The sequence below is a fragment of the Coccidioides posadasii genome, chromosome 1 (assembly GCF_018416015.2).
Source record: "Coccidioides posadasii str. Silveira chromosome 1, complete sequence".
NCBI lineage: Eukaryota > Fungi > Ascomycota > Eurotiomycetes > Onygenales > Onygenaceae > Coccidioides > Coccidioides posadasii.
The window spans coordinates 1,004,570-1,023,150 of NC_089407.1; the positions used below are offsets into that span (position 1 = coordinate 1,004,570).

The following is an 18,581-nucleotide window of genomic DNA, read 5'->3' on the forward strand; positions in this document are numbered from 1 at the left end:
TTCGGGCTTTGAAGACCAGAGTCTGGGCCGCATATATGCAGCTCAACGTTTCGCAAGACAAAGAACTGAGAGACCAAAAATTTACCTCTTGGTTGATGGAACTAAGGATGTGCATTGCCAGACGACTATTGTCAAAGATTGGGCGAGCCGCCCCGGAACCGATATCATTTTATCAACGTATTTTGGACGGCTGGCTGCATTTCACTCAGTCGAGAGTGTTTTAGCGCACAGTCCGAGGTCACTCTATGATCCTTGCAGAGGGAAGCCAGCACCGTTCTTGGTGCTAAAGCAACTCTCTTGGCACGAGCTGAAAAATGCCATCGTGTATCATCTGGTGCTCAGTACTCTATATATATTCCATGAAGAGTAACTAACAGCGTCCTCGTTGATCGAATCTCCTTGTGCTCCTGTGGATCAATGGCTTGGTCAAAGCCTAGAGATCTATGGCGAATGCTATTCCTATTTTCGGTTACTACTTAAATCAGCACGCTCGATAAGCGGTACACATGGTCTAAAACATGGCCAAGGGCTTGTACCATATTCAGAACTTCCAGGGGTGAGCTTGCTATGTCTGATAGCTAAAATATTGCGGTCTAATATACTCGAGGTTAACCTTAATATATTGCCTCGCGGCGCTGCAGCTATTCCATGCTGGAAACGCTTACTCGGAGTGCTATGGTAGCTGCTGTCTCTCTAGATTTGGCGAAATGCTCATTCCTATAAGATCCTCGCCATTCTATCTGTCGAATGAAAAGGCGCACTATGGGGGAGGGTGATGTATGTATAAAATTTGAATCACCTTGTGGACTAAGGAAGAGGCAAGACACAATGGCTAATTCCAACTCCAAGGGCCACCAAGACTTTCCCATCGCTCGGCCACGAGGGGTCGAACAGACCACCGGGGTTTGCAAATTTCTGTTCTGTGAACTCTGTTTCTAGAGTTGAATTATGCGATGGAAATCACCCATGGTTGGCCATCACGCATAAGGGTGTCTGCAATGTTTTGGCACAGAAGCGGCCATCCAGGGTCTGGGATGCAGTTGAAAGCCGAATGAATACTTTCCGGGATGGACGGAACGCCCTTCTGAGAGAGACGTCTGCCCCAGCGGATTTCCTAAACTATGTTCTGGAGGAAAGGCTGCTGTGAAGAGCTAAGCAAATTATTGATATGGGTCGCCTGTGCCACATGCGTCAGAGATGGGAATAAATAGTTACCTGATATTGAAAAATAAGTCAAGGACCGGCAAATTTTCGTGCGGTCGCCAGGAGTATGGCCATTTGAGCCTTTGTTCCTGCCGGAATTTTTACAGTCACAGATTGCGACGACAGCTTCGTCGAGGTGGTGATCAATAGCAGCTGCGGGGTGTTTGCTCTGCCAATCCCATAACATTTCGGTCATGAGACTCTGTGAAGACCATTTCGATTTTCTTAAAACTTACAACAAGAATGAGATCGAGGAATTCTTCTGTGGCTTCCCGCTGCCATGATGATAACACAGGAAGATTTGACGGGCCTGAAGGGACCGAGATGAAGAAACCGATGCTATGCGATGCGTGGCCTTCAGAGCGGAACTAGTCAATCTGGTCGCGTGGGCGGCCTCGATGTGCCATTTTCTTGGCAGGGGAACTTCGCTTGGGACAAGCTAACTAACTAACTAAACGAGCTACTTAACCAAGCTCGGTACTCCGTAACCTGTCCGCCAAGCGCAGCGCCACGCAGCTGTGGCTTGATGCTCGCTGGTTACCGATTCACTTCGACAGTTATAGCGGGCTGGACGAAGATGGGGCTTCATATATATATATGGGTATGCCCCCTACCAGGGCCTCGCTGTTGCACCAGGTGAACATTGCGATGCCATATCCATCTGGTCTATGATGATTGTTTTCCGGCCAACGCCCCTGCGCCTGCACACGTTACCATAAATAACTTCTCGCCCTTCTCGACTCACAGCAGCTCTTCAGGATCAAAGTATTGATGCTGAGGTGAAAAGAGATACTCAAGAGGTGTGCCAAACTTGAGCACTATCTCAAAGGATTAAATTCTACTCGGAATTCTTTCTAAGCTTGATGCCAGTTTCTTCTCTGTCTTTGGGCATATTGCCCCAGGCTTCTCTGTCGATACATAATAGATGGTGTTATCCCTCATTCATGGCGGCTGCTCTTTGTCGCTGGCTATGTTTGCTTTGTGACAATACTAAAAAATCCCAGTGGTTTCTCCATAGGTATCTGCTTCTTGGAGCTCTTCCTTTATGAGCCTGTCATGGAATCATCGCGCTTAAGGACTCAGCTTGTCTTCTCAGCGGATAGCTGGGAGTTTCTTGCCAGGACCTGTTCTTCTATCCATTTTGTCTGCTACTGATGAACCTGAAAGTTTTTTCAGCACTTGACAGCTTGGATTCTGGGATTTCCTGTGGCAGAAGCCACGACCAAATCAGAGGCACCTTCCACTATCAATTTCTGAACAATCGAACTTATTCACATTAAATTCAGAAGTTCTCATGAGATTCATTGCATGAGGATATCCATTTTACTCAGTTCTCATTGTTAATCATATGTATCATTAAGTTTTACAGGAAGCCTGCCCAGCCAGCAGCAGCTTTTTGGGGCTTGATTGAAACCGCAATCTTAACTTAGACGGGAGATTTTGGCCTGTCGCCTCTATGGAACCAGAGGATATCCGTACCATCATTGGGATCAGCGTCGCGGCCACTGCTGTCATCATTTTCTGTGGTTACTGTACTTGGAGAGGGATCAAACAGCTCGACAAATTGAGGGGCTCTAAGCACGAGGTGCTACCAGTGCGCGAAGAGGAAACGGCACGCGTCCGCTTTTCTCCCAACGTCCAGGTCATTTAGATACTTCGGATCAACTGGGCTCAGGAACATCGGCGCTGTGGAGTGGGGGACAGCTCTGTAATATGTGGCGAGGCTTTATTTCCATTAATGGCTCCAGTTCACAGGCATATTTTGCAGTCCAGACAGAGCATCCTCCCTCCTCGTCCTGCACAAGGCCCACCGGGCCAAGTACGTGCTGTCAATTCCGCCTTTGGGTTCACATCCCTTTTGTCTCTATTCGTGGCTTCATTCCTCATCTTCGTTGCCGCCATATTTTGTTGGAAAATTAGTGCCTTTCTCCGCATATTTACTCGACATAGGGTGATCGCCGGAGGAAAAGAGGCAGGCATTCGCTATGCAAAGACGTGGTATGGTTGGGTACCTCTGGATCGTCGTCAAAAGCAGCGGCAGCGGAGGCAGCAGTGGTTCAAGACACTTCGAGGCTGGTTAGCCTGGAGAACTTGTCACACCGATTACAGTTGGGTCTGGTGGGACCCGCAAGGCAAGAAACTTGAGAAGAGAGTACGAGACCAGCAGCCCTTGAGTTGGATCCCGTCGTCATTGACAGGCTATGTCTTTGACCCTGCCGGCTCCACGTCCAGTCTAAGTCATCAAGTCAAGCGTCCCCAAGACGAAGGAGCGGCAAATTTAACCGCCAAAAATGCGTCAAAGTTGAAAAGCAGGGATGTCGTGCCTGTTGAAAATTCACATTTTCCTTTTGTGCGGAAGCGGCCTAAACGAGAAAGACAACTTCGAGTTCCCCAGGAGCATCAGCCGTCGCCCAACATCAGTAATACTCTAGCCTCCCAAACTGACATCACATTTGGGAATGATGGGCAGCTCAGTCTGAATGAACAAGAAAACCGTCCAGCAACTCCCTACTTACCACCTGCTTGTAAATCATCTTCCAAGCGCTGTGTTTCGCTCCCGCATTCAACCTTTGAAGTAACACAGAAAAGCGAACCCCGACCCGCACACGTCCCAAGATGTGTATCTGATGGAGCTTCATTCAAAAACCCCAAGTTATGCGAGAATCCACGCTCTAAGAATTCCACAGCAGCGTCCAAACCTTCTATTCTAAGTACCGGTGGCTTCGAGGAACCAATGCCAACCATGAAGGCTGAGAGGCACTTGTCATGGAGATACAAGGCTTGGGGGGCACGAATGCAACGCGCAACCTTTCCTAATACACCGATTTGGCTATGTGGACTAGCCGGTCGGCCTGGAACTCCATTTCCAGATGCCCTAAGGAGCTTAATTTCGACAGGATCAGGCTCTGAATGCTGTAGGTCAACAATAGATTATTCTCATTTGCCCGTTGCGTCTGACTCCTCCATGACTGGTATCTATTCTCAATCAAAGCATGCCCTCTCGCCTTTACCATACCGCTTTAGGATGCATCCAAGTCAAAAAGAAAGGATAAGCACAATCTACTCAAGCACGGACCGTTTTCTGAGTCAGTCTTCACTGAAAGCTAGCCGCAAGTCGTTTAAGAATCATTCGGATAATGCCATAGAAGAACCTGCTCCATCTGTTTGGACCGCCAAACAGTTACAGAACCAACATGGCGGCAGTATTCGAACTCAAAGACAAATCAGTAACCCTGAGGTACGCTTGCTTGACGACCTTGAACGCAAACTTGAGTGGCTCTCTAGCGAAATGGACCCTGGGCGCAAAACGGATAACTTTTCAGTAGTCTATAACCACTGGTTGAACAAAACCACATGGGTAGTCTATGATCCGCCGTCAAGAGTTCCATCTACAGAGAGAAGGCTTTATGGGGATCCTAGGTTCAATTATCCTTATCAGGCTAAAAGTGAACTTCGCAAAGCGGAACGTCCTCCCATTCAAAGGAGCAAGCTGCACACTCCCAAAATAGATTCGTGGCGTTTGGCGGTAAATTCTGCGAGGCAATCAGCTGGAGTTCAGAGATTTTTAAAGGCAGTGGAGTTATTTGAAGGTTCTGCCGACGAACCACCAGATGGCGCGATCGACACTGCGACTTGGATCCTAAGAAAACCTCCACAGGGGTTCGAAATGTCGACGAAACAAAAGAACGCATATTTCGAAGGTTGCGGTGGATGGTGCGAGAAGTTAGATTACTGGCAGAACGTTCCGAGAGCCTACCGGGCGCGAAAGGTAATTTGTGAAGGAAAAGCGAACCGAAGGAGGGTGGCGGAGGTGGCGAAGATCGTGACCAGGGGCTGTAAGAGGACCGTCAGCAAGGTTGTGCCTCGTTTACCTCAATATAGCAAACGGAAATCTGCAGTGAAAGATGCAGGAAGGGTAACAAAATCAAGCTGGCATCCGCCGCCGCCGAAATATCAGAAAAGGAAGAAGCTTGTTCTGAACGGCCACAGAGCCGGCTTAATCGAGCGTCATCCCAATATACCTTATGCCATTGCTCCCAACGCTTTTATGTCAATCGCCGCTTCAGTTAGTTTGATTCTGGGAGAGCGCACAGTGCACCCCCTGGATGCTCCGCCAGTTGGAGCATAGCACCAGCTATTTTGGAATTATTTCTCTGCATCTGGTTTCTTCCTGTTGCTACTGACTGCATAGTCCGGACTCGCTCGTTGTCATGCGCCTCTTGGGCTGTCTCCGCTATATTTGACATTTTTATTTCGGGTCTTGGGAAGGGTTTATAATTCCATTCGTTTTTATTCAGGGTAGATAGCTGTCTAATAATTGAAAACATGGCACTTAAAAGGATTCCCTGAACTCCGATTCAATGCGCCCAGATCCCAGAAACAAAAGGATTATTCGTACACAAGCCACATTATCCTCACCTTTGTGAATCGTTCGGCAAGGAGAGGCCATAAGCTGCATGAATGTTGAGACCCGACATAGGTTCGTATAAAGGTGGGAATGAAGCAGAGCTGCAGCTAAAACCCCGGGGGGTTGACTCTCTGGCTCACTCGAGTCCACTTTGGAAGCTCTGTAACGAGAAAAAGACAAAGTCAGAACAGGCATTCAGTAACGCTATTACACCGTCGTGCATCCCAAACTCCTTTTGTCCGAAGCAAAGCCTGATGGAAGAAGCACCCCCAGCTCCGTATTCCAAAAAAAAAAAAAAAAAAAAAAAAAAAAAAAAGGGAAAAGAAACGCGTAGCGAGAGTACATACTATGTATTCCCTTTCTGTACGTCTTCTCCTTCCGATCGAAGATCGTATATTTATCCTTCGGCAACATCTCCTCTTCTCTCGGCATTTCTCTATACCATCGTTCAACCGCCTTGGCGCTCTTTCCGCCGTTGCGCTGGAGAGCTGCATTCACGGTGTCAACGACTTTGTCTACTGCTCGTAAGCGCTTGCGCTGCCGGGCTTTTTGCATGGATGAGAGGCGCCAGGGGATTTTCCTAGGGGAAAAAACCTGGTTAGATGTGGTTGCTTTTGCGATTGTGAGGATGGCGGGGAGGCTCGGAAGGGATTGGAGTACCATAGCAGACCTCCCATTACGGGAGAAGTGGGCTTGAACATCTTTGCGAAAGAAAAGAACACTGCGGGTTAGGACGATTGTGATCGCGGTCGCTGACGGGTTGGTGCTGGAGCGGTGATGCGAGTTGCGAGATGATTTTCAAGGTGGTCCGTGCACGACGGTTTCCCTTTTTTTTTCGGAGCGAAAACTGTCATCAAACGCGGGTAGTATATTTAAACATTTGGATTCACTCCCGCCGGACAATCCGTTCTCTCATTGCATTGCAAGCGCGTTTGCTGCTTTACAGCTGCTCAGGCTGATTTTGTGTTCTCTTAATATTTGCGACCAATGGAAAGTCGGTAATATTCTGACCTGTGCGCTTCATCGATGCATCTCAGCCATGGGACGTTGGAACAGCCTTCCTCCTTCTGGAGGTTCTGCTCTTCCTTGACCATGTTCCAAGTCGCAGCATTGTGCCGTGGCTTTCTTTACACCTTTAACACGACAGAGGTGCATGGACAAGAAGCGTTTCTGAAACTCCTGGATGAACGGAGGGACCATACGAGCAGAACGAGGGGTTTAATAACTGGTAGGCTTTGCGCTCTAGTATTCAAATGATGATTCCATTCCGACAATATATTATAATGAATGACCTGGTCACTAAGATATATCTTTCTTTTGAGATAGTTTCGAATCATATTAGCGTGTACGTAGATGAATAACCGCGTCTTGGAAGCACTCGACGAAGTATATGAACTGAATGAACTATGGCTGCAACATAGTATGGATGACCCTTTGATGTGGGGAACTATCCCACTGCATAATCACTGGGGATATCAGTCGTTCAATCGCAGATGGGCGTTTGGAAGCCACGATATCTGTTTCAGTAATAGGTGGGCAGATTTCCAATTGAGTAGCCAATATGAAGACCCTTTTCGCCTGATGTGGAGTTTGGTATATCATTAGGGTCCTTTCTGCCTTTTTCACGCTTGGTCAAGTCCTTCCGACGCATAGGCTCTACCATTCCCCCTACGGTGGCCTCTTCCAGCCTACCGTCACCCAAGCGATCCGATTGCTCTCAAAGGGTCCGTTCCCTACAAATCCCCACACCGCGCCGGCTGATCTGCAACAATGGAGCCTGCAGAGTGTCTGCGTCGACCCGTTCTCTGAGGTGCCCATGGCATATACTACCACAAGCCATGATTCATACTTAGCACCGTCAGCATACGCATGCAACTCATATTCATGGATTCATATCTTCCCAGAGGGCATGATTCATCAGTCCCCGCCCAAAACCATGCGGTATTTCAAATGGGGCGTATCGCGGTTGATCCTCGAAGCGTCACAATGCCCTGACGTCGTTCCTATGTGGATAGAAGGAACGGATGAAGTTATGCATGAGAGTAGGACGTTTCCGCGGTTCCTCCCGAGAATAAACAAGAAGATCAGTGTCACTTTTGGAGAAAAAGTTGACGTTGAGGCTGTTTTTGGCGACTTAAGACGACGCTGGCAGAAGATAAAAGCTGAAGCTGAGAAAGAAAGTGGATCTGCTCCCCTGGGAGTTCTCAATGAAGAGCTCATGTACGGGGAAGAAGCAGTGGAACTGCGGAAAGAATGCACGATGAAAGTTCGAGAACTAGTCCTCCAGGTTCGCCGCTCACGAGGATTACCAGACGAGGATCCCAAAGCCAGTCTTGCCGAGACTTGGGCACAAGAAGGCCCGAAAAGAGAAGGCAAAATGGAGGACGACTCTTGGGTTCGAGATATTTGATCGTATGTATTTGTATCTATCCTGTATGATCTGCTGATAGACGTGTATACCACTAGAAAAAAAAAAAAATGCTTGATATTGCGATTGTTATTGCGAGCTGGCTGCGGGCCCATTGAGCCTGATCCGGTTGTGGCAAGGCTCGACGTGCGGTGCGAATTACTAACTTACATTTGTCGGTATTGCCTTGCTTCCAGGTGTTGCCGTTCGTTCTCATATCGTTGTCCTCAGGTGGACACCCGCTTTAATCGTTTTAGGGATGGAGGATAAGCAATCATCATTTTGGCAGCAATCCACGGAGACGAAGATTAGGTTTTGCTTTGCTTCTTCGGCAGCGGAGCTCTATTAATAATGACGATTTGAATCTCGTCAGCTATCTCCATTTCTAAGCTGGACTTGCAACTGGCTGTTCAAGCTCCTCCTCTCCACAATCCGCCGTGGATAGCCGAGCCGCTCAACATCTCTACGGGCTCCAACCTCAGACCCCGATGAAAACCCTCTCCGCTCCCCAGGATTTTACACGGGAGTCCCACAGGGCGTTGGCATGAGTTGGCAACTTCACGATGTGAAATTCCGGGGAAATGTTGGGAAGTATGGCCTGTTTTAACCTTCTTACCAATTGAGAAAACGAAGGACTGGAACAACAGACCGGAGGAGAGACAAAACGTACGTTGTCTACCGGCATCAACCAGTGCCCATTAACTTTCGAGCCGGATCCACTCGAACATGATCCTCCCTCATGCCCAACTGCCAGCCCTTATTAATAATTGAGGGGTTGTATTGAAAGCGCGCCCTTTCGTATCTGGCCGTTATAGAGCAGTAAGTAGTAGCAGGTAAAAGTAGAATTGCTCACAAAAGAGTACGATGACACTCCTTTCAAAAAGCAATAAGCTTTTGAGAAGCTTGGGATTGCTTAGAGGCGGAGTTTAACAATGGGCGGTTTAAACGAAGTGGACCTCGGTTTCAAACCTCAACCTTTCCACAGATTGGAGGCGATCGTAGGAATGCCTAATCTCTCTGGTTCCCCTACCAACCCATTAGTATGCGGGAAATTAACACGACCTCAATTCTACATATCACATGGAAGGACCGGGCATCAGAGGGGTGAGTGAAGTGCCAAGTGTTTACGGAGTAGTGAAGAAATTCTGCAGGATGCTCAAAAAAAATTCCAGGGGGTGGGTGTGAGGTGCGTCAGTGGCGTGGATGGCTAGGCGAGGATTGGTGGGGATCGATCTGCAAAGCAAGCATCCAAGTTTTGCCCGAAGCCGCGATGCATTCCCAGAGGATACCGACTCGCTTTTGATGGTACGAGTATCGGCTTCCGCCTCCAATTCAACTTCGACAACCCTATATGTATGTACGGAAGGCCATCCGTCCACCACAGTGAAGCACCGATCTCTCAAGCGCCACAGAATTTCGTTCGAGCACAAGAACCTCTGTAATGCAGCTCGATCGTGATGGCTGCTAGCTATGGGATCCCGGGAGGCCGCACACGCACTACTTGCCGCCGCTTGGGCAATGTCGCCGCGCCGAGCCCTCGCCCGTGGATCTGCAACCTCCCGCTAACGCCCGAAACGGGAAAGGCGGTGGAAAAATGGAAGACGCCTGGAATCACTTTATTCTCCGAGGTGTTGGCTTGGCATCCGGCCGTGGGTATGTTTCCTTACGCCCCCGATGTCCCGGAATGACGAGTTTGCGCAGTTTCGTGGGCGTAGTCTAGAGGGGTGGCCAAACGGCCTTTGATCCTCTAGCCCAGTGCACAGCCTGTTCACCTCCGCCCTCAAGAGAGCCGGAGAGTCTCGCATGTGGCCATTCATGTATCCACCCGCTCGAACGGATCTCCAGAACCCTCAGAGGATGATATGTGCCACTGGCAATCGCCGGGCCCTTATCAGAGGCCGCTCTCATTCGACGGTGCCGCTTTTTTCCCCAAAACCCCGGAGATAAAAAAGCCTTTTATGATAACCATATCAGGTGGACTCGTGAAAACCCTCTCATCAGCCGCTCACCCAAATAATCCTCTCGGGTCAGTCCATTCCCCACAACCCGGGGTCTCTCGCCTCCAGAATTTTATTTCGTTCAAAACCATAAGCATCGCCTCCCTTTCCTTCTCTGGAAATCTCAGCATAATATCACACTTATAACATTCGTCCACTCTTCTGCCCTTGCATTCTCAACTGACTGCCATACCTTTCTCTCATCTGCGTTCAGCCATATATACCCCTTTGCCGAGATTCTTCCTTCCGATTTGTCTGAAAATTTTTTTTTTTTTTTTTTTTTTTTTTTTTTTTTTTTTTTTTTTTTCATTTTTAACAATCCATCGCTCGGCACCCGGTGTCTGACCGTTCGTCACCATGGGCTTCTCTGAAAAAGAGATCTCCCAGGAGGACAGCACCTCTGTGCAGCTGCCACCTTTTGCTTCTAAAGATGAAGAAGTCGCCTTGGAGGTAGAGGTCGCCCAAGACCAGCCAGGATTCTGGACTCGGATGGGCTGCACCCCGGAATCCTTCAAGAAACGAACTCTCGCAGACAAACATAACCAGTTGAACCAGACGTTGAAATCCCGTCACCTGCATATGATAGCAATTGGCGGAAGTATCGGCGCAGGTTTTTTCGTTGGTTCAGGCTCAGCATTAGCAAAAGGTGGTCCAGCAAGCGTTGTGATCGACTTTGCAATTATTGGTGTCGTAAGTGACGCGAGATTATCCTCTGTGTTGACATCGGTTAATATTTCTTTCCGCAGATGATATTTAATGTCGTATTTGCCCTTGGAGAATTAGCCGTCATGTACCCAGTGTCTGGAGGGTTCTATATATACTCAAGCCGATTCATCGATCCATCATGGGGCTTTGCCATGGGCTGGAACTATGTTCTCCAGTGGCTCATTGTCCTTCCCCTTGAGCTCACAGTGGCTTCACTGACTATAAACTTCTGGAAAGTTGATCTCAGTGTTGCTGTATGGATAACAGTCTTCCTGGCGGCCATCATAATAGTCAACATCTTCGGAGTTCTTGGATTCGGAGAGGAAGAGTTCTGGTCTAGTGCACTGAAGCTCAGTGCAGTTGTCATATTTATGGTGATAGCAGTGGTTCTCGTTTGCGGAGGAGGTCCAAAGGATGGAATTTATTCTGAATACTGGGGGGCAAGGTTGTGGTATGACCCCGGGGCATTCCGCAATGGCTTCAGGGGTAAGTAACCAAATCTGGCAGCGGCAACACACCGTGAAACAAACTTCATGAACTATAGGATATATCCCATGCTAACCTGTTGGTGGCCAGGTTTTTGCTCTGTGTTCGTCACTGCAGCCTTCGCATTTTTTGGCACTGAGCTAGTTGGACTAGCAGCAGCCGAGAGCAAGAATCCCCTAAAATCGCTTCCATCGGCAATCAAACAAGTATTCTGGCGCATTATCTTGTTTTATATCCTCGGTCTTTTCTTCATTGGTCTTCTCGTCCGCTCCGACGATGACCGCTTGCTTGGTGCAAACCCTCTGATCGACACCAATGCCTCGCCGTTCGTGATTGCTGCCCACGACGCTGGTCTCGTCGGCTTTGACAGCTTCATGAATGTTATCATCCTTGTTTCAGTTTTTTCAATTGGAAACTCGGCCGTCTTTGCAGGATCTAGGACCCTAACAGCCATTGCTGAACAAGGATACGCACCCCGTATCTTTTCCTATGTTGACCGAGCTGGTAGGCCACTTATCTCAACAGGCACACTCATTGCATTTGGTGGTCTGGCATATGTGAATGTCACTGCAAGTGGTGTTGAAATCTTTGACTGGCTCCTTGCGCTGTCTGGCTTAACTGCGCTCTTCACCTGGGGAAGCGTAAGTTGAATCCCTACCCCCCTCCATTTCCCTAAAATAAAAGGAGAAAGAAGGAGGAACCCAATCCTCTGGTTGCGCAGGAATTCAATATTAACTCCGATGATATCCAGATTTGTCTCGCTCACATTCGGTTCCGCGCTGCCTGGGCACATCACGGTCGCACTCTTGATGAGATCCCCTTTAAGGCTGCCCTCGGTGTCTGGGGTTCCTGGGTTGGGCTATGCTTAGTTTGCCTAGTCCTTATCGCTCAAGTAAGTGTGACTTCCGGTGGTTCGACAAACGTGTCCAATCTAACCTGTGTTGCGTAGTTCTATATCGCTATCTGTCCAGTTTCAGGTGGCATTAATGACGCAAAGGGCTTTTTCAAGTCATACCTTGCTCTTCCCGTCGTCCTATTCTGCTGGGCTTGCGGCTATGCTTGGAAGCGCAAGGGATGGCTGAAACTCGACGAAATCGATATCGACTCAGGGAGAAGAGAGATTGACTGGGAGGTTTACAATCAGGTGTTGGAGAAGAGAAAGAACTCTTCGTTCATGAAGCGCCTTTACTACAGGCTCTTTTAAGCATAGCGACGTCCATTTTGTTGAAATAAACGAAGACAATTCAGCACACTTGCAGCGTGTTAGCAGTTGAGTACCAATATGCACAGGGTTCAATCAATGGCGCCTGGGATGTCGAAACCTTACCTAGAATTATCAGCTATAGCTCGAAATTTTGATAGATCTGGTCCTTTCTTTGAAGTCGTCTTCAAGGTCGTCTCGTTAATATATGGATGTTTTAGTCCGTACCCTGCGGAGTATATTCTACCGATTGGCTCCCAGTCAGATCTGGCTCGATAGGGGCACCGCATTTTGTGTAAGGGACACCAGGATTAACATGGTTATATGGAGTACTATTACATACAATCTTACAAGGGGTGTAAAAGACAATTGTGACGCTGCACCTGGGTGCTTTGTTTTCCTCATCTCAAACCACCTCTAGACTCCAATCCCTGAATACCTTCTATGTCACAATGAAGAAGGAATCAAACTTGCAATCATGAGCACTGTACACACTGGTGGTGAAGGGATGCTTGTGATGCTATCAACTTACCTAGTTCATACATCACCTGTAAGTCCATGTAACATTATGACCAATGCCACCCTTATTTCGTTATAGGGGTGGTGTCCCGAGACAAAATGCCGTGCCCCCGAGGCTCTTTGCCGATTTCGGGCTTGGCAATTTCCACGCTCTCCACCGAGTCCCAGTGGTTCTTGCGCCCTTTTATCTACATACTGCATATCAGGGCATGGCAAGGAAAGTCACATAGCAAAGTTCTCCATCAGAATCTATAGGAAGATCACCTTAGCTCAACAAGGAGGCAGAGTAGACTCTAGCTCATAGAGTAGCGAGTCAAGAGTAAGAACTTCACTTTGCACGCTGGCGTCCTTGATGACAGACCAAAAGCCCAACTTTGAATATCTTCAGCTGAGGGGGCCTGGCTGGCACCTCGGAGGTGTCGAAGTCGCTTGCGGAGTGGACACTGAGGGCGCTCAAGAATGATCATACCGCCATGTGTTGACAGAAACTTTATGATCTCTGGATGAGGGCCTAATCACTCGTATAACACACAGTCTTAAGTTGATTGCGGTTCTCATCAGTGAGAAGCGGGATCCTATTTGGACACCAGGACGGAGACACCACTAGAGAAGATCAGCCACATTGCCATATATAAGCTGACTCTTGCAATTCCATTGAATTTGTCATGGATTTACTTTGTCTTTATGTCCCAACGAACCGTGAAGTTGCTTTAATCGAGAACAAGATTTAGGTTGCGGAAAGTTGTCGCCTCAACTTTCACCTGGTTCTTTGTCAGCAGCGTTCAGCTCAGAGTCGGCGGGCTGGAAGTGTTTGTCCCACTGATGGCTGTCTCATTCTTCTCTGACGAACCATCTTGATGAGATCTCCAGTTCTCGATGCCCAAAAAGCATCGCAAGTTTAAGCTAATCAAGCCAGAAGCGTCCGTCCACCATTCTTTAGCATCTTCCTCTTCTCGACGTCGAAACGACCCCTCACGCTCCGAGCAGCTCTCCGTCAACGACCTTATCCAGCACCTACGGCGGACGCAACTTTCGACGGTCGAGCCCCAGAATGTCGTGGGTGCAACAGAAGTCGTCGCAAAATCCGTGCACCCATCGATAAGAAATATTTTAGATTTACCCGCTCCGCCGCCCCCTCGTCCACGTTCCGGACTAAGACCGCAGATAGGCACCCGGAGACTACGACGAACTCCTGGGCCTGCAGCGCCTTTGAGCTGGCTGTCACAAAACCACGAACGGCCTGTAAACGATGAGAGCAGAAGTGCCGGTTACCATGGCGAGGTTCAACGACACCTTGACCGGCTACCAGGACTAAATTTCCCTCCAGAGCGATCCCTACAGCATACCATTCTAAAGACCATGGCATCCAATTGGGATTGGCATCTCGTTTACGATGGAATTTTCCTCTCCGAATTACCAACGCAAGTTAGGGAATTGCTGCTTAGTTACATCGCTGTCTATACCGACCACGCGACCATGGGTGCCGGTATGCAGGGCTTAAAACCGCTCTTTTTGGACAAGACTCCGGATGGTGAAGTAGAGACACATCCAGATGTCATCCGACTTGATCTGTCTGGTGCACTTGGGCACTGCATTACCTTGAAGTTACTGGTGCGTGAGCTGAAATATGAACTCCCTGAATTGAAAAGGGAAGATGCGTATGTCCCCGCTTCGTGGGAAGAGGAAGCATCAGATGAAGCCAGTTCTAGTCGAACCAGTCTCACTACTCGCCAACCTTTCCTTCCGCGATTTGAAAAACTCAAATATCTATCGCTTGCACAGCCAGCACCGGCGGCAGCAAATTGGGGTTCCCTTCTCCATCTACTTTCTCAACTAGCAACTCTAACGCATCTATCACTCGCACACTGGCCAGTTCCTACCCTATCCATCAGTACAGTAGTGAAACACGACCCGTCCACGACTTTTGAGCAGCGCTTGTCACCGTCCGATGATGATATGTCTGAAGCAGCAACGGTGCTCGGAAAGCTTTCTCGGGCAACTTATTGTCTGCAGTGGCTGGATCTTGAAGGCTGCACTGAGTGGCTTCCTTCTCTTTGTTGGAGCAGAGAGAATCAACATGCTTCCCTGGGTCAGCCTCTGGGCCCTGAATGGAATGGATCGTGGCGTGGGATAGCATGGTTGGGCTTAGGCTTTGGATGGGCGAAAGAGGTGCCAGGACCCGAGGATGACCTTATTAGCAACGAGAATATGCAGCAAGAAGAGCATTCGCTTGGCCATGGGGAAGCTGGGACTCGACGGGTTACTCTCCGCCCTGGTCAAGATTTACTTGCGATAGACAACGCACATGGCCATGGACAGGCAATTCAGAAAGGATCCCGTCTCCGTTGGCAAGAGAAAATGTGGCATCTACATGTCGCCAAGGCGAAAAATATCGGGAGGTCGATTCAAAATCTCAGGTCTGAAGATAAGGGGAAGTGGATTGAGGTCTCCGTTGGAGATGCAAAACCATTCTCTACTTAATAACTAGCACGTATCGACACAGAAATCATGCTATGTGACGATGACTTCGAAAACTATGATTACTCCTAGATGCATAGTAACTATATGAATTCTTGTGATAAAATTTGGGTATTCTTCAATAGGAGTGGCACTTTGGGTAGACGCCATTTAAACAATCGAGACCATTATTTACTTTTAAACGTTTTCAAAGGATCGGCTTTTCTTCCGCCTCCACGACCACCTTTCCTACCGCCTTTCCCTCTCATTCGGTTCCTATCCCTGGCCTTCCTTATCCGATTCTCATTTGTTTTCCTCAATCCTACAAACCCAATATCCCCACTAGTTAGACCAGCTTTCCCCTTTGCGGGCATTAGATACTCTGGCACATGCTTCAAATGTGCCTGGACGCGCGTTGGTCGTAGCTCGCCATCGTGTCGAAGCTGCCGCAGTTCTTCTGGGTTCTCTTCAAAATGTCGCTTCAGCTTCTCGCTGTTCAGGAGCTCCTGCTTGATTTCTTTGGTCCGGGCTTCTTGGACAGCCACCCGTGTGACGGCACGGAGGGCATCAGTCATTCTGTACCGGAAGGCATCGATCTGCTTTGTGTCGAAATTGTATGGCTTTACTTCTCGTCCAAGCTTGGCCTGGCGCTTGATGATTTTCGCGAGAACTGCCTCATCGTTTTTGGCAGTTGGAAAACTTGTAGGCTTATGTCTGCCGTACAGTTCTGAAGGCACAATGAGGGATAGAGCCATGCCGGTTTTGCCAGCTCGCCCAGTCCGCCCGATACGGTGGGTGTACGATTTGGCAGTCGTGGGAAGATCAAAGTTGAGGACACAGGCGACATCTTGGAAATCGATTCCTCGGGAGATGCCGTAGTCCTTTTCTTTGGTAGACTTTTTGCGTTTCTTACTAGGCGGCGGTTCGACTTCGTCCTCGTCGCTGAAGCCTTTCTCCTCCTCTGGCTCGTCTCCGTTTTCACCATTTGACTGCTCGGGCGTCTTAGATCCTTTCTTTGGTATCTCTCCTATAACTTCCTGGTCATCGGCAGCAATGATGATATCATATACACCTTTATTGAATTCTTGGACGACGTGAATCCTGGAATTGACCGGTAGTTCCGAGTTGAGAACGCAGCTCTTTATACCAAACTGTTCCAAGAATAGTTTGAGACGATAGGATCGATCTATATCTCCAACAAATATGATACATTTTCCCTTGACAAGCTGTAATTTGAATATAACATAAGTTAGAAGAAACTTTTCGTCTTCCGCGCATCTAAAGAAATGGTTAGCCAATACGATCAATAGGACTGCTCCGGGGCGGGCAAACTTATGGCATACTTGACTGCGAATTGCGCGATTCCGGCTCCTTCATCCTCCGCTTCCTCTAGCTTCAAGATAACTGGGCTTCTACAAAACAAGCCTTTCAAAGCATCAACCTCGGACGTGAGCGTCGCGCTCATCAACAGCGTTTGGACACCACGGGGAATGGCTTTTGCCAAATTTTGCATATCTTGTTCGTACCCATAGGAAAGGACAAGATCGGCTTCATCAATTACCAAGTGCGTTAAATCGTTAAGCGACAACGAGGAGCTGTTGGTATTTATGATCGCCCTTGCAGGAGTAGAAATGATAATATCAGGGAGGTCAGCGAGGATTGCTCGTTGAACGGCGTCTGAAACTTTCTGCGTGAGATTTGCGGACCGTATGTCTTTTCCGCAGAAGGAAGAAAACGAGACCACGGCGTTTTGAACCTGTTCAGCAAGCTCTCGAGTAGGCACGAGTATCAGGGCTGAGATCGACTTCTGGGTGGGATTGGCCTGGACACGCCTGTCAGCAAAGCTGCGCAATTTCCAAGAAAGCTAGGAAATGCGTACAATCTTCTTTTGCAAAATTGACTGCAAAATCGGAAGGAGATACGCCGCGGTTTTGCCCGACCCTGTTTTTGCACGAGCTTCAAAGAGTTAGCGGTGATAGATCGAAGCGACAGCTTTCGGTGTCTACTTACCCAGCACATCCTTCCCGCTTAAGACCAGTGGAATTGCCTCTGCCTGAACTAATGTTGGTTTCGTAAATTTCTGCTTTGTTAAAGCTTGGAGCAACCTGGGATCTAAGTGGAGGGTCTCGAAGGTCTTTTCTAGAGCCTTTGGCCCGGAGTTTTCAGGAGTCGGCACATTGTTCTCGTCCAGCTTCCTCTTCATGATTAATGGAGGTGGCTTGGAATTCACCGATATGTTGGAAAACCTAACGGCAGTCCTAGACTCTCGCAACTGATGAACGGTGCAACGAGCCCGCCAATTTCATGCTTCGACTTTTTTAGGATAGTGCCAAGACCTCCGGTCCGTCATAAGTCCGGTACCGTAGCGGAACTGTTAGGTAATCCAACCAGCACCTCGCTCACGTGACCCACATAGATTAGCCGAGATTCCCCTTTAGGTAGCTTAGTGAATGACAAGCATACAAGTCCTCCATCAGGTTATAGCCCTTTGCACTGAAGAGCAAGCATATAAGATTGATTTACAGCTCAATTGGATATTAAAGCTTACAATCAACATCCTGAACAGTTATTCTTGTGGATAACAAGATTTTACAAGCACAAGAGAGAGTGTATATTAAGATAGATGCCTTCTATACATGCAACTCTTGTAGCTTTCTAGCATCTAGCTGGGAAGCAAGTTGAACCCTGTAGCTTTCTGACACATGACCAGAGAGTGAGTGAAATATCTGCTAAATACATCTAGCAAGCAAATCAAGTACCTGGCAACACCAAAGCCATGGTGAACTGTATGGATGAACTGAAGTACTGAACTCCTGACTGGAAAGCTTCAACAAATCTTTCTATACCCCAAACTAAGCTTAGATAGTTGAGTAGGCTCAGAGGCAGCCCACCAAACAACAAGCAGAAGCCTAGAGAGAAGAGTGAACTCCAAATATTGCACAGAATGATGCTGAATCAACAGAAGATGATGCAAAGATAACAGAAGTTAATACAAAGACAACAGAAGACAGTACAACAGCTGGCACAGCAAGTGAATCTTCTATCAGGTCAAGCAAGCACCACAAACACACCTAGAGTGGTATCCGGTTCCGGGATTTCCCGTCCCGGTCCCAGATTCCCGTCCCAATTCCCGTCCCGAGGACGGGATCAGGTTGAAGCTCAGCTTAATGGGATGGGACCGGGTTGTTTAACAGCATA

At 48.3% G+C, this 18,581-nt stretch overlaps 6 protein-coding genes across 6 annotated transcripts; 4 read left to right on the top strand and 2 right to left on the bottom strand.

Moving 5' to 3' along the window:
* Window positions 1–2,941: 2,941 nt before the first annotated feature.
* On the top strand, window positions 2,942–5,332 carry D8B26_000269 (uncharacterized protein; the record flags this gene model as incomplete). The annotated part of the gene is made up of 1 exon (XM_003067540.2): window positions 2,942–5,332. The coding sequence occupies one exon, from the start codon at window positions 2,942–2,944 to the stop codon at window positions 5,330–5,332; it is 2,391 nt and encodes a 796-aa protein (XP_003067586.2).
* Window positions 5,333–5,370: 38 nt separating this feature from the next.
* Window positions 5,371–6,426, bottom strand: D8B26_000270 (mitochondrial 54S ribosomal protein mL60). The gene is made up of 3 exons (XM_003067539.2): window positions 6,272–6,426; window positions 5,959–6,191; window positions 5,371–5,771 (listed from the first exon to the last, which is right to left on the bottom strand). The coding sequence occupies exons 1-3, from the start codon at window positions 6,310–6,312 to the stop codon at window positions 5,719–5,721; spliced, it is 327 nt and encodes a 108-aa protein (XP_003067585.1). The 5' UTR covers window positions 6,313–6,426; the 3' UTR covers window positions 5,371–5,718.
* Window positions 6,427–6,637: 211 nt separating this feature from the next.
* Window positions 6,638–8,077, top strand: D8B26_000271 (uncharacterized protein; the record flags this gene model as incomplete). Its single annotated transcript, XM_003067538.2, has 4 exons — window positions 6,638–6,839; window positions 6,938–6,956; window positions 7,033–7,143; window positions 7,217–8,077. The coding sequence occupies 4 exons, from the start codon at window positions 6,638–6,640 to the stop codon at window positions 8,019–8,021; spliced, it is 1,137 nt and encodes a 378-aa protein (XP_003067584.1). The 3' UTR covers window positions 8,022–8,077.
* Window positions 8,078–10,372: 2,295 nt separating this feature from the next.
* On the top strand, window positions 10,373–12,575 carry INDA1_1 (Amino-acid permease inda1; the record flags this gene model as incomplete). The annotated part of the gene is made up of 5 exons (XM_066123176.1): window positions 10,373–10,705; window positions 10,762–11,206; window positions 11,297–11,847; window positions 11,958–12,098; window positions 12,156–12,575. The coding sequence occupies 5 exons, from the start codon at window positions 10,373–10,375 to the stop codon at window positions 12,408–12,410; spliced, it is 1,725 nt and encodes a 574-aa protein (XP_065979250.1). The 3' UTR covers window positions 12,411–12,575.
* A 1,227-nt stretch (window positions 12,576–13,802) lies between these two features.
* On the top strand, window positions 13,803–15,429 carry D8B26_000273 (uncharacterized protein; the record flags this gene model as incomplete). Its single annotated transcript, XM_003067536.2, has 1 exon — window positions 13,803–15,429. The coding sequence occupies one exon, from the start codon at window positions 13,803–13,805 to the stop codon at window positions 15,405–15,407; it is 1,605 nt and encodes a 534-aa protein (XP_003067582.2). The 3' UTR covers window positions 15,408–15,429.
* An 80-nt stretch (window positions 15,430–15,509) lies between these two features.
* On the bottom strand, window positions 15,510–17,647 carry DBP9 (ATP-dependent DNA/RNA helicase). Its single transcript, XM_003067535.2, has 4 exons — window positions 17,394–17,647; window positions 17,263–17,339; window positions 16,727–17,205; window positions 15,510–16,661 (listed from the first exon to the last, which is right to left on the bottom strand). Exons 1-4 carry the CDS (start codon window positions 17,584–17,586, stop codon window positions 15,572–15,574), a joined length of 1,839 nt encoding a protein of 612 aa, XP_003067581.2. The 5' UTR covers window positions 17,587–17,647; the 3' UTR covers window positions 15,510–15,571.
* Between the last annotated feature and the right edge of the window lie 934 nt (window positions 17,648–18,581).